The following is a 15,392-nucleotide window of genomic DNA, read 5'->3' as shown; positions in this document are numbered from 1 at the left end:
AATTTAATAATCTTTTTGACAGGCGGCTAGTGATGAGAAACAGAAAATCTTGGGGCAAGGTATCCGCTTCTATAATAAAATTCTGCAGACATTTTTAACTTTGCCGTTTCATAGATTAAAATCATTTGTAAAAAATACATTGGTAAAGAAGCCATATTATTCGATACAAGATCATATTGATGATAAAAAAGCGCGGAGTTAATGCTTGTTGACTTCTAGGCAGGAAACACAACATACATATATAATTGTAATTAACTAACATGACTGTATTTTTAGATGTTGAAAAAGAGTAACTACTCAGATTCTTGCCGATTCTTCTCGGTAGAATCTACATTCCGAACCGAGGGTAACTTTACTTTAAATAGTTTGTTAAATGACGATTCAAAAGTGCTTGTAAAAGCGTACTTGAATAAAGTATATTTTGATTTGATTTGATGGAACGATGGAATGCGTAATTCAAATTAGAATGCAATTTTTTTTTTACTTATTTTTCTTAAAAGACCCCAACCAAAAGGACCCCCGTTCGTAACAATAACTTAACAATGATCTTTAATAAGGATTTTTGTAATCGATATTTGTAGCAGTTACTGCCTGTTATTCGCGTCCCTACCGTCCGACCGATGTAACATTGTACAAGCATCTATTATTTTCTGTGTTTCTATTTAAATTTTACTTTGAAGCAATAAAATATAATAGAAAAAGTCTTAAAATTTTCGGATAACGCTTGAATCTTTAGGAACTTTTGTATTATATGTATTTTTTTAAATATTTTTACAATTTTTAAAATCATTCCTTTAAGAAAATAATATATTCGTCATTGCAAAGTTATGTCGATCAGAAAAATTTACATCTGTCAAAAAGATCAAGCTACCTTATATATTCGAAATTGTGATCTTAGTAAGAAGGGTTGTCGATGGGTAATAAAACTTTAAATAAAACAAGTTTCGATATAAATAGCTAACAAGTATATTTTCTCGCAGTGTTCCCTATTGAATCTTAATTAATAGATATGAAAACACATTGTATGAAGATTTAAAAAGAGTTACGTACCGTGTAACAATTTCCATCGAACACTTAATTCATTTTATTTTCTAAAAAAATTATTAATACTGAAAAATAATATGTGGGTAGAATTAAAAAGCGTACTGTTTTATTTAAAAAAATTGATAATAGACAACTAACTCGCTGCTTATAGCAAATCTTATGTAAAGCAAACGCTTGATTTGTTGGTATTCTATGCGTTCGCGTATACTTCAGCCAGCTGTTGTTGACACTTCGTATCGATGTAATGTGTGTACAGGTTTATGACGTAGTACAATCACTTTGTTGTTTCTGTGTGTGTGCATGTGTGTGTTTGTGTGGCTGTGTGTGTGTGTGGGTGTGGCGCGGGCTTAGAAGCATTGATCGCAAATCAGATATTTACTTTATTCATTGCGTCTTATTTATAATACGACATTATTCTGTCAAAATTGTCATGCATGAGAAGAGAAATAGAAAATTAATATCACGGTAAAAAATTTGGTAAGAGCAAATTTAAATAAAGTTTATTTTTAAATTAGATTTACAATTTATACGATTATAATAGATTAATTTACGATTTATAATCCAATATTAGGAATATTGTATTTAGATTATTACAGTTTATTGTACAGCGAGCGCTTCTCAGTACTTCCTGTTAGACAAGTCAGAGAAACCCCAAGCACCGAGAAAGAAAACATATATACATACACAAATATATATATATATGTTATACATACACGAAAATATACCCGTTTTGTTACACTCAAGATTAATTGATGGAAATGATTACATGATTAGTAAATATTATAAAAGACGTACCAAGTACGTGTGTAAAATTCACGAACATTTTTTTTTTTATTTGTTAAATATAATCTACATTACAGATAATATATAAATGTATAGAGAGTCAAACGCTACATCTTACCAATAGTACCATAAGTTTTTAAATATATTATACTTAAGAATTCTCAGAAGTTATTGTTCAGAAAGTATTTTAGTAAAGGCTATAATTTTTAAACTTATTTTTTATATTCGAAAAAGGATTGAACAATGAAGAGTTTTAGTTATTTTGAAGTGGATATAATAAATAATTATATTACACACTTACAAACTATAGAAATAACTGTATGAAACTTTTTTTTTTTTTCATTTAGGTGTGCCCGTGTGTCAAACAAAGCTAATGTCAAATTAAATCGGCCCAAACTTAATATGAGACTTTTATCATGTTTTGAAATAATTTAGACGTTTTTAAATAATCAAATATAAATTTCTTCAACAAAGATGTTTCCTCGTCAATCATCAATATTTTTAATATCGAATTACGAAATGAATCTTCAAATACTTTATTTTTAAATATTACATCATTAGCAGACGAATTATCAAAAAAAAAAATGTAATAATTCTATGGAATGTTTTGATGTGGTTAATACTTAATTGAGGGTATTTTTTCATTTATTAATTCTAAACATTTCTTAAATAAGAATTCATTATACATACATATATAGTTGTGCCTACGGTACTGTGTACTGTTGACATAACACATGTTTACAAAGAGGTGCACCCTTACCTTTATAATTAAATACATGTTCTATACCATTGATGTGTGATTCATTATTTCTACGATATGAATTCATCACAATCATCATCATCACATCTCAGACAGTGACATCTCAGTGTTTCTTTCAGAACTGATGCTTAATTACTGAAAGTCAATAAGCGGGTGTAATGCTTCCATATTGAATACAGATTAAAACATTGACTATGTCACAGTCAAAAGTATTTCCTAATCAAAACTATAGTTTACTGATAAATTTAGTCAAAGTACAGTTAAGTGAAGACATAGGTTTTTATTTGTGATTAACTTGCAATGAGTAAGGATTATTGGATGCAAAAGCGTGACGTAACATAGAGCGTACAGGTAATATTGCACTCAGTCAAGACTCCCACACACCCTTTCCCATCGCATGGCTTGGAATCACTCAAAGCATAAATGCATTATTCAGCAACACAGTGCAAAACCATAGATTATCAAATCTACATCTCCATCAAAAATACTTTTAACCATGCTACCAATCAAAAGTAGTTTCACCACTATACAATATTTACTATTGTAACATATATAAATACTATATTTTAACATATAGATATATATTAAATAATAAGTAAGTAATATTTATAATATTTAATGAAAATATTTCTATTGGGATATTCGAATACATATTAGTTATAATACACTATACACCCGCGATTAAGATCCATACTGTAAGTGTAAGAAGGAAAGCTTGTTTTGAATAGAGGAATTGGTAGATTTGCTAGCAGTGAGATATTTACAAACTGTAATGGATGATCACAATATAATATTTAGTACAATTAATTTCTCAATCTGAATATATTAGTGGATAGTAATTTTTCAACTTGACTTTTCATGTCTAGTTGGAAAATTCATTATGCATTATCGCCTTTAGTTTCCTCGCAAATACTATAAGTATCTAAAACATCAAAACAATAAAACCTTTTTGAATATTTTATGTACATAAATTTCAAGAGCAAATATGACAAAGCAGAATGTTCAAAGTCCATCGCAAGAAACGATCTCACAAAGGAAATTTCTCTTCCGTTCATTGGTCAATGCGCGTGACCTTCATTGACCAATGAGATGCGAGTATTTTAATCCCCATTAGTTCGACTCGTGGAATGGAGTTTTTTTTTTTTTGAATATCGATTACTTATCTAATGGTATACAATACCGCTATGACTTAGAACGGTAAATAAAGCATATCCTATAATACATTTCAATCGCCACCAAAACCAAAGATTATACTTTTTTTTTTTTCTAGATAAATAAGAGCACAGACGTTGATGTGCACGAGATAATTATTGTATGATATTATGACATCAACATATATAGAAATTGCAAAAAAAATACTAACTTTTTTTTTTTTTTAAGATTATGCCAGAAGCAACGACAATACTGCATATTATAAATCTAAATTTATATTCACACAAACTGAAGAGATACAACAATTAATCTTAATGTAATCTCTAAAATCACTAACGAGACGGAAATATAATATGAAAATTTAAATCAGTTTTGTTTCATCAAAATAAAACGCCACAACTATTTGAAAACAAAAGACATTACTATCACAGCCCGTACAACTTGATACAACCTTACAATGCCAGTATAAAACCTAGTTTAGGTTTTCCGTCTTGCATTCTTTCAACATCAAGTATCAAGAGATCTCATTTATTTTTTATAAGTTCACTATAATTTAGACCCTAGTTAGGCTAGATCATAGAAACAATAATTTCCTACTAAAAAGTTCCTAATATTTTTTAAACATTATATGACATTCACGAAGAAAATTTTATTTAAGATAACCAACGCTTGTTCTTCGAAACTAAAATTACCACGTGAGGTTTCTATGTGTGTAATTGTGTATCAAGATACCTACACTACACAATATCAATGGTAATTAATTTAAGTTTTGGAAATCCTATATAATCCTATATATAATAGGTAAGGAAATGTAGCTCACCTCAGACGTTAATATAAATCACGGATATATTCTTAGAGGCAGCAGAATAGATTTTATTAATCATCCGTTGAATTAGGAAAATTTGAATTCTAAATTTAAATTTATATTCAAAATATTTTATTTATAATCACTATATTTTCTAGAATAATTTAACTTTATTATTTTTATTTCAATAGACAGCATTAAAATCTTATCATTGTTTACCACTTCCATGGAATTTCCATGCAATTTTTCTATGGAAAATTCCAAAAACATTTATTCCAATCATTGATTATTTTTTATTGAATTATGGAGTTTAATTCCAACCTTTTAGGCTATTTTATTTTAATAAGAATTTAATCTTACATTTATTAAAAAAGACCCTTAATGTAGAAAACGAGTTGATCGAGTACCTTTAATACCTACAACTAAGATCCCCACATATTTCTAAAACTAATAAAATGAAAATACACAGACATAAAAACAATAAACACATAAATACTATTGAAAAGTGTCTACGGTTGGAAATAAAAAATAAAAGAAATTAAAAATTCTTGTACTTTATAAATAAACAAAAAATAAAAAAGTAAAGTTGTAAAGTTATAGAAAAAATATTGAATTACACTATTCGTTAAGATCTGTACTAATTATTAAATTGACAATACAACTGAATCTTACAAAATCTTAGACATTCTTTGAATGAAAATAGACACAATGTTTTTAATCTCTACGAACTATCCTTGTTAGATCTAAAAGAAATAACACAATCGAAATAAATAATTCACAAAATCGTAACCTAACTAACCACTTTAATCTAACAACATCAATATCAGTAAGCGTAACTAATAAAAATAAAGTTACATTCCAAGATTCCGCTTAGTCTACACTACAAAAGTATATCAAAAAAAATTTGCTACTAAACAAAAATACTGCGACACGGATTAATAGAGTTAAAAAGGAATATCGATTTTGCCGTCGGATATCGCGAAGGGCCGGCCGACCGCGCCCGCACTCGCTTCGGGCGCACCGCGCCGCGTTTTGTCACAGAAACACACTCGCACTTCGTCACTGGCACCGTCGGCGTCCACGTGCGCGCACGGGGCGTCACCCGCGCGCGGCCCGGCGGGCGGCCCGGCGGGCGGCGCGCCGCAGCGACTCGGGCCGCCGCGGGCGCCTACTGAGTCTTCCTCTCGGACTCGTGTCATACAAAATCCAGGGCGTCGTGTGGCTTCGTCGAGAACTTTCCGAACGATCGCTTCTTCAACGTTCGCTCGATGAGTTTCTTGACTTCGCTTACGATAAAAACGCTCGATGTTAGGCAGACTAGGAATATGAGATCTGAAAAGAGAAAAACATTTGATACATATTGTTATAATACTGTTTTGTAACGACGTATAATATAAAAAAAAATCTTATAAAAAATTTAGGAACGCTACACGCAAGCCATCTTCATTATTGAATTACATCATTCTGTGATTACAATTATATTCCTTGAATGTAAGCGTAATTCCATTATTTGAATCGATGTCAACAAATGGAATGTTTCCTTAACTATTTTTACGAGCGTAAAGTTGTACATCTCTATCGACAAAGCAGAAGCCCCCCTCTCCCCGTAGCTGATACCACTTTTTCATGTTCATACTTGAACGTCTCGGAACCACCTTTAGCCAACATAGTTAGCCATACTATATTACAGTAATGTTTAAATAAAAAAAAAACTTATTAAATAATTGAAAACAATATCATACCGTGTCCAGTGAGCGCCTCAGTTTGAAACACCCTCTGTAATGGTGGGAAGTAGATTACCAACATTTGTCCCACTAGACTTAGAGTCACTGCTATCAAGAACATTCTGAAATAAATATTAAAATATTTTAAACACAAAGTGTCTAATCTATGGCAGATTACTGAAATAAATAAAATTAATTATTATTAAACCTTTTTTTAAATATAACCTTTTAGTATCTATTTAAGGTACGAAAAAAAATGTTAGGTTATGATTATATTATTATTTTTATCGGACGATTTGCTTTTATTTAGCTATTATTATTTTAAATAATTCGTATATATATTTATTAGTTGATTAAAAATATTAAATGTACATTTATTGTAAAACGTCCTTGTTTTGGTATATAAATATATTATATTACAGCTTTGCTCTGCTACCATTAAATAAATTTAAAGCTTACGTTAAATTTAATAACAAATAAGGCATATTTATATTATTCCATTCGTTAAATTTCACAAATTTTCAATAGGTAAACTTTTTTATTTATGTTATTAGCTAAATATTCCATTTTTTTATTTATTTTTTCATCCACTATAACAAAAGTCCTAGGTTTGTATGATTTAGACACTCTAGGCACTCCACTAAATCTAGTAAAAAGACTATTTAAATAAAAAAAAAAACATTTGAAAAAAGAAGTATAGGTATTTTTAATTTCATTTTTAGGGGATCAATTGTTAAAGCAAAAAATGAACCTTAGAACAGCATAACAAAGTTTAACTTCAATAAATAATAAAATATACTGACTTGTTAGAAAAGAAACCGATTTGAAAGATCGATTTGGTTTGCGAGCGACACGACAACGCGTTGAACATGTCGAACAGGACGAAGCAGGTGAAGGTCATCGTCGTGTCACGCGGCGTTATCTTGTTGTCTGACATCTGAAAAGTTGACAATTAATGCCCGGTTAGACCGTATTCGAGAAACAATTGGTGTCATGTGTCTAATTGACGGTAATTTTTTTTTAATTAAAAGAATTTTATTTTTATACCTAAAGTATTTTATACCCAATATATTTTATACCTAATTTCATTGATGTTGTTAAGTTATGTTGAATGTTAAAGTTATGGTATATCAGAAAGAATAGCTGGTTGTTCTGCACGATGTAACGCAATGTTTTCGCAAGAGATGAATTTTTTTTTTTTTTTAATACATGGTTTTCTTTTTCTTCCTCCTCGTTATCTTTTATACGTTATTTTTAGCCTTTTATAGTTTTATTTTGTAAATTTTCCCCCCAAACAAACGAACCCCATAAAAGATAGAGCCAGCAAGATGAGATGCACGGTCTGTGCAGGGGCACAGGTCGACTCCCCCTAAGCTAGGAGGAGACGTTTGTCGGCGTCACCGATCACAGTGTGGCACGGGCGGGCGGTCACCTCGCGGTTGAAGACCCAGAGCGTGCCGGCGATGATGACGGCGGCGGACAGCAGCACGGACAGCAGCAGCGCGCGCGAGATGATGCGGCGCGCCGTGTCGCGCGGCCGGCGCCGCAGCACCGAGCGGTCCACGGGCTCCACGCCCAGCGACTGCGCCGGCGGGCCTGCGGGTCATACGGTTTCCTTCGATTAATCAATCGACGAGAACCGGTGACCGGCCTCCGGGGCAGATGGTCAACGCTACTCAACGACGTTGGTACTGACAGATATCGACGGTGCTGCCTTATGGCGATAGAATATGTTTTGACGAATTCACTCCAACCGAGTAGCTTCGTATACATTTTGTGTTTATATTGTACGCGACTGGAGAAATCGAACGCTAGACCGCCGACTTGCGTACTTTTCTAGGCACGATTAGTAATAATCTTGCCACTTTCCAACTTCACTAGGTACTAGACCTTACGATCTTTACGATCTAACGTCTAGATCGAGGAGGCAATCGTAGTGCTTCTTAATGGTTATATTGGTAGAATGATATTATAAATAAACAAAGAATCGCCAGCGTTCTGACCGTCCATGATGATATTGATCCACAGTATCTGCATGGCGTTGAGCGGGTTGGGCACGCCCAGCAGAGTGGCGAGGGCCACCAGCGACAGGGCCGCGATGGACGTCGACAGCTGGAAGCGGACGAAGTTGCGGATGTTGTAGAAGATACACTTGCCCTCCTCGATGGCGGATCTGTGGGGAACATTTGAATTACAAATTACATTAAATTGGAGGTACGAGTGATTAAGCATCTTCGATCTTGACTGATATATCAATATGAGTAAAGGTTAATATTTCTTTAAATGCCAATTCCGGACCAAGAAAACCACTTATCATATTGCATTAGCCCCCCTACTGCTATAATCCGATTCTAAACAAATTCCATCGCCCCACTTTAATCACGTATCTCTATGAAATCAAATAATTATATCATTTTGTAATTGCCATTGCCATTTGCGTGACTTGTCTAGAAATTTTGCCGACAAGTAAAGTACTTACATGATGGTTGCGAAGTCGTCGTCAACAAGGATCATGTCAGCCGCTTCCTTGCACACGTCAGTGCCGTTCCGACCCATAGCGATTCCGATATCCGCTCTCTTTAACGCCACGCCGTCGTTAACACCGTCACCTTTTAATAAAAAAAAGTATCAATATAATCTGCAACTTTTTAAACTCTCATCAGACAAATTTACTAATCCAACAAAATACTGAAAGCTCATTGGTCCCTTATTGCATCATCGGTTGATATAGACCAATTACAATTCAGAAGGAAATGTACAGAAAGTGTACGTTAATCAACTCACCTGTCATTCCAACTATATTGCCAAGTCTTTGTAGCGACTTGACAATTGCCAGTTTATGTTTCGGCGACACCCTGTAGAATACTGTAACCTGTGTGTATAAAACGAAATATAAATTAGATTAAGTATTACATAGATAAAAAAATATGAGCAAAAATGATGTTAAGAAGTTACAAATATTCCAATTTTCCCTTTCAATTAAATTAATAAAATGAGTGAGGACGACGATAACCCATAGTCTCAGTATCCAAAGTATTTTAAGAAAGATAATTTCATATATTTTCAATAACATTACTATGTTGATAACTAATACTAGCTAACAATTATCAACGCAGTAAATTGAAATATAATATTCTGTATGTTAATAATCGAATCAAATCATCATCATTTACCACATTAAAACATAGCGATTTTAGATTTTACTATAAATTCGAGTACTACCTAAACTGCAGACCCATCTACACCATATCGCACAAACAAGATCCCCACTAGTGATGTCTTCCGACTAAAGCGCTCTCCACCCCACCAAATACATCCAAAGGCGATCTTTTAGGGCTCAAATTTCAAAGCAGAATCTAGAATTCGCCCCCAAGCCCTGTGGCAATGTAAAGGGCCAGAAGGGCCAGTTATATATACCAGGGCATAATACAAGCAAACAAAAAAACAGTTGCACGATTCATTCCAGCATGAGTAGCCGAACAGTACGGAGATCTCCCTTGTACTCGTTTACTATTAAAAAAATACAAAAGGATTTTTTGAAGACAATTCCTTTTGGTGAAATTTTATCCTATATCTATGAGTCCTAGGTCACTTGAAATGAATAAATTGAAATTACTTTGATAAAATTACCAACCGAATCAATGATAGCGTCCAGTTCGTCGTCAGACATGCTGTCCATCTGGTCCCCAGATAGAGATTGTGAATGTAACACGTCGAGTCCAACCATTTGAGCTGAAATTTTTTTAATATAAATGTTTATTTATTCTTTAGCATTATGAATGTTTTCCCCATCAAAGTAAAGTTTCCCGTCGCTCTGTTTGTGTCGGAACGCGATAAGCTTAAGTACAACCGAACCGCATCGGCCAGGAATAGGGAGCCGCGAGGTCGGCGCCACTCACCGACGGCGAGCGCGGTGGGGCGCGCGTCGCCGGTGACCATCTTGACGTGCACCTGCGCGCGGCGCAGCGCGGCGATGGCGTCGCGCGCCGCCTCCCGCGGCGGGTCGCACACGCCGCACACGCCCGTGTACGTCAGCGCGTCCAGGCTGCGCCCGCGGCACAGCGCGATTATGCGCAGCCCTGGGGGGCAACACGAAAGCACGTCGGCCGTTATACGTACGTCTTATATAAAACTTTTTTTTTTGTTATATACGTAGGGAAGGAAAACGGCCACCTGACGGTGTTGACACTGTTAAAAATATAAACCAGGCCAGTAATCGTTAGGGCACTGCTAATATTGGAATGATGTTATTATGTCCCTCGTCCCTCAAACGAAACCAAATTAATAAAAGGTATCACTATTTGTTGGCACTCTCATTTTTACTATTCCAATTCTTTTAAACTTTTACTTTTGCCTTATAGTTTTCATTGATTTTTTTTTCTTCCCATGTTTGTTGGAAATTTTGATAATCAAGGCATGACATTTGAATGCGCATGTTTGAGAACATGCTGTAAAATTAAACATATAATATATCATAGATATTTAGATTCCCAGTAGACAAATTAATGAATCTCACCCATCCTCCCGATGTTGTAGGCCTCGTTCAGGAAGTCAGCCTGCTTCTCCTTCGTGATGGGAACGCAGTTGCCCGCGCTGTCGATGTAGTTGGTACAGAGCGGCAGCAACTTCTCTATGGCACCTTTCACGAACACTTCCTCGACTACCCTTCCGTCGTGGTACTTTGGCGCACATTTCACTACCATCATCTTGGTCTCTGAACTAATGAACGAAATTTAATTCATTAATTGATGTACGTTAGGCATACCCTGCTAAGATATATAAAGAATCATGCTATAAAAACCTGAGGAAATAGATTTCTATATGACGTTTCACATTTGTAATTATATGACGCATAAAATTATTATTTATTACCTCTATAAAGGTACTAACTGTTAAATAATACTACTTTTAATATATCTAATTTTAATTATATATTTATTTGATTTTACAATGTTATTTAAATATTACAAACATTTTAGATTTAAAGCTTAAGATTATAAATATTTTTTTATTTCTGTTTTAAAAGAAGTTTTGATATGGACGAGTGATCTTGGAAGAAGTCGTCTCCTAATGGTTAAATTAAACTGTATATTTTTAAATAAATAATCAAATGTATTATATGAACACACTCCCATACATTTTATACACACACATATACATATTTAATAAAAAAATACATTCATATATATATGTTCATAGTTACTAACAGTATTTAAAACGGGATATTTAGCATGTTTTTTATTTTTATTTGATGGAGCTCGATATTTCGACATTATCTACGAATGTCTTGTTCACGAGACTGTTCATAGTTAGTTTGCCAATGACAAACCACGTCTTGTCAAAGTTAAAAATCAATTAAGTTTTTTTGAAATAGGTATATCTGATTACAGACATACCTATGACCACAAACCCGCAGCATAATAACGGGAATACGCTGCAAACGCCATCTCCAAGCGGAGAGGTTTGGGCCCAGCAGTGGTACTCTAAGTCATTTACTAATATATAAAATGAATATAACCTCACCTAAAAGGTATTTCATTGAGTCTAGTGTACTGTTCCCTGAAGTCGTGCATGTTGTTCTTCATGGCGCAGGCCAGTAGAGCGCCCTCTGTCGGTTGGCCGTACAGTACGTCGTCACGGATAGTCGCGTTGTTGCATAAAACTCCAACCTGGGGAGTTTGAAAGTTAGGCAAATAGGATGGAAATTAATAACTCTATCAGATACAGAGAGATCCAATCCATTCAACATCATTCCATCTAGGTACTTCTCGTAGCAAATCTTATAGGCTTGAGATAGTTCCAATACTATGCAATACATACAAATAAATAATGTCGTTTAAGATCAACAGCCGCTCACACAATTTCAATCTCTTACCTCAAGCATGCTGGTAACGCCCATCCTAGCCACGTCGAGGTCCCTGCCCTTGTAAGCTCTGAGCTGTATCTCCCCTCTAGCGCCGTACCCCGCCCCCGTCACCTCCGCGATATGTCCGCCCGATGTCGATAGTGTTGTGACCGTCATTTCGTTCTTTGTTAACGTGCCTAAAGTTAAACAATATGTAAGTATTTTTATTTAAACAAAGACGTGATTTTTCAATCATTCTATAAAATCGCTCCATTTTATATTTCGTTGATCGTAAATATTTAATTCTAAAAAAAAACAATTCAAGCAACATTATATTATAAAAATATTTACAAAGTATTATATTAATATGACATTATTTATTATTGTATCTTAGGGATAATTTGTAAGCAAAATAATTACAATAAGTTAATAATATGGATGAGCCGAGACGGCCCAGTGGTTAGAACGCGTGCATCTTAACCGATGATTTCGGGTTCAAACCCAGGCAGGCACCACTGAATTTTCATGTGCTTAATTTGTGTTTATAATTCATCTCGTGCTCGGCGGTGAAGGAAAACATCGTGAGGAAACCTGCATGTGTCTAATTTCAACGAAATTCTGCCACATGTGTATTCCACCAACCCGCATTGGAGCAGCGTGGTGGAATATGCTCCATACCTTCTCCTCAACGGGAGAGGAGGCCTTAGCCCAGCAGTGGGAAATTTACAGGCTGATTATGTTTTATTTATTTATTTATAATAATATGGATTAATATTACGATCTGTGCCACGTGCAACTTACGTCACATATTCTGACGTCATCGCTGTGACAAAAATGATATTAAAGAGCTTACCGGTTTTATCACTGCATATAACGTTGACACAGCCGAGCGTCTCAACAGTGGGTAGCTTCTTCACTATGGCATTTCTCTTCGCCATACGCATCACGCCCAAGGCTAACGTCACCGTTACGACGATCGGTAGGCCTGCCAGAATATAAACGTTATTTTAAACTACCCGGAGGATTGGGTAGGTGTTACTAGACCATATTAATCAATACTAGATGAAAACCCGACTTCGCTCGGGTGAAATAAATGAAGCTGAACCAATGCTGTTTATCATTTACTTTTCATAAATTTTTTTATAAAGGTTGTGAATATAAATTATCTTTATTTTCTACGTAGGTGGTAAAAACTAACAATAATCGTTTATGCACAGCTTTCTGAACGCTCCCGTAAATGTCAAACATGGCCGCCCGTTGAACTCTCAAGTCATTGAATTTACGATTATTTTCGGATATATATTGTAGACTAACTATAATTATCTTTTAACGATCTATAATTGTGGATAGGGTTCTATCGGGGCTATCGTAGACCTGCACGACATTATTAATTTAGAGAATTAAACGACCACCGAACAACACTGAATATACGTAACACCAAGAAATATGAACTCAATCAACTTGTAGCTTCAAGACTTGCAGCAATTATTTTTTTTATGTAACTAAATGTAGTGATTAATTATTACTAAAACACTAATAAAGTTAAATAATTAATCGTTTTCAATAAATATATATATATATATATATAAGATATTACATGGGTCTCAATACAAGGCTAACAAAGAGTCGGAGTACAAATCCAGACGCGAAGCAAGAAACTTTTCAATTTCTGAATTTGTATTATAATATAATTTTGTGGTAATTTATATAACGAAGAGACAACAATTTATGTCTTCAATCTGAGATACGTTAACGTGAAGATGAACAGCATTGGCAAAGCATTTACTTTTATGAACATGAACAATTCTACTAACATATTCGATTGACATTGTCATTTAGATTCAATTCCGATCCAACTTCGACTATTCCTCACGAAAATTAACCTATTTATGTTTTATAAATTCATATATACTTAAATACTGGTAGTCCCAGTTTGAGTTTTAATTTTAGCCTTATATGTTTTCGTATAGTTTTATTTTTTATGCTAGCTGTAACTACCTTTAAGTGAAATTATATGTATAATTGCAACCTAAGGATAGATAAATTTTATGTAAAATATTCACATGTAATTTTGTTGGTGGTTCTTTAATAAATAAATAAATAAAACTCAGCTTAATAGTGAAGACCGATTCCTAATTATTTATTTCAGTTACAATACGATCCCGATTATATTCCGATCTAACTTTGACGAAACTGACGATCTAGTATGGACGAACATGGATCGTCAGTACAAAATTAAAGCTCATATCAAAAAAAAATTATAAATAACGCATATTAGTCAATACAAGATTAAATTAACGATAAAAAATCGTGGACTTGGTGTTTGTTGATTCAGTTGATGAAGCAGGATATAACTACATATATATAAATTTACTATTAATTCTATTTTATTGTCATACTCTGAAATTGGAACGGTGGAAAAGAGTAGCTACTGAGTTTCTTGCCGGTTCTTCTCGGTAGAACATACTTTGCAAACCGGGGGTAGCTTAATATTTAATTCAATACTGTCTCATGATGATTCAAAAGTGCTTATGAGCCTTCTTGAGTGAAGAATATTTTGATTTCGATTTTAAGTAGGATATGATAACGTCTGAACAACAACGATAACTAATTCGATAGCGATTAAGAGATAATTTGTTCCTAGAATTGGCCCAGTATGAATTTAAAGTTGTCAATGCCCAGTGGTTAGAACGCGTGCATCTTAACCGATGATTTCGGGTTCAAACCCAGGCAGCCACCACTGAATTTTCATGTGCTTAATTTGTGTTTATAATTCATCTCGTGCTCGGCGGTGAAGGAAAACATCGTGAGGAAACCTGCATGTGTCTAATTTTAACGAAATTCTGCCACATTTGTATTCCACCAACCCGCATTGGAGCAGCGTGGTGGAATATGCTCCATACCTTCTCCTCAACGGGAGAGGAGGCCTTAGCCCAGCAGTGGGAAATTTACAGGCTGATTATGTTATGTTTATGATAATGTCAAAAAATCAACTAATTTAAACGTATAAAGTTCGTAATCTACATCTCGCTCACCTTCTGGTATCGCAGCGACAGCCAAACTCACGCCGATGGTGAACATCTCCTGGATCGCCTTCCCTTGCAGCCAGCCAGCTACCATTATGAAACCGATAATGCAGAACGAGTACATAGAGAGTTGAGTCCCGAGTGTATCCATGGATCGCTGTAGAGGGGTCTTGGGCGACTCTTCAGCTTGCATCATCCGGAACATGTCCCCGAATTCTGAACGCTCGCCGGTGCTCACTACTATACCCTATAG

The 15,392-nt window shown here is 34.6% G+C and overlaps 1 protein-coding gene across 2 annotated transcripts in view; it reads right to left on the bottom strand.

Moving 5' to 3' along the window:
- Positions 1-5,284: 5,284 nt before the first annotated feature.
- Positions 5,285-15,392, bottom strand: part of LOC113399257 (calcium-transporting ATPase type 2C member 1) — a 38,261-nt gene continuing 28,153 nt past the window's right edge. For both annotated transcript variants that reach the window (XM_026638348.2, XM_026638347.2), the window contains exons 6-19: positions 15,149-15,386; positions 12,967-13,098; positions 12,144-12,310; positions 11,792-11,937; positions 10,785-10,987; positions 10,168-10,347; positions 9,903-10,000; positions 9,053-9,140; positions 8,748-8,877; positions 8,272-8,441; positions 7,701-7,864; positions 7,072-7,205; positions 6,287-6,390; positions 5,285-5,876 (exon numbers count right to left, since the gene is read on the bottom strand). In XM_026638348.2, coding sequence (XP_026494133.1) covers positions 5,740-5,876; positions 6,287-6,390; positions 7,072-7,205; positions 7,701-7,864; positions 8,272-8,441; positions 8,748-8,877; positions 9,053-9,140; positions 9,903-10,000; positions 10,168-10,347; positions 10,785-10,987; positions 11,792-11,937; positions 12,144-12,310; positions 12,967-13,098; positions 15,149-15,386 — 2,091 coding nt within the window. In that variant the 3' untranslated portion in view covers positions 5,285-5,739. The remainder of the gene's footprint in view (positions 5,877-6,286; positions 6,391-7,071; positions 7,206-7,700; positions 7,865-8,271; positions 8,442-8,747; positions 8,878-9,052; positions 9,141-9,902; positions 10,001-10,167; positions 10,348-10,784; positions 10,988-11,791; positions 11,938-12,143; positions 12,311-12,966; positions 13,099-15,148; positions 15,387-15,392) is intronic.

Source organism: Vanessa tameamea, chromosome 16, assembly GCF_037043105.1.
Source record: "Vanessa tameamea isolate UH-Manoa-2023 chromosome 16, ilVanTame1 primary haplotype, whole genome shotgun sequence".
NCBI lineage: Eukaryota > Metazoa > Arthropoda > Insecta > Lepidoptera > Nymphalidae > Vanessa > Vanessa tameamea.
This window is presented reverse-complemented; position numbering and strand designations above follow the sequence as displayed.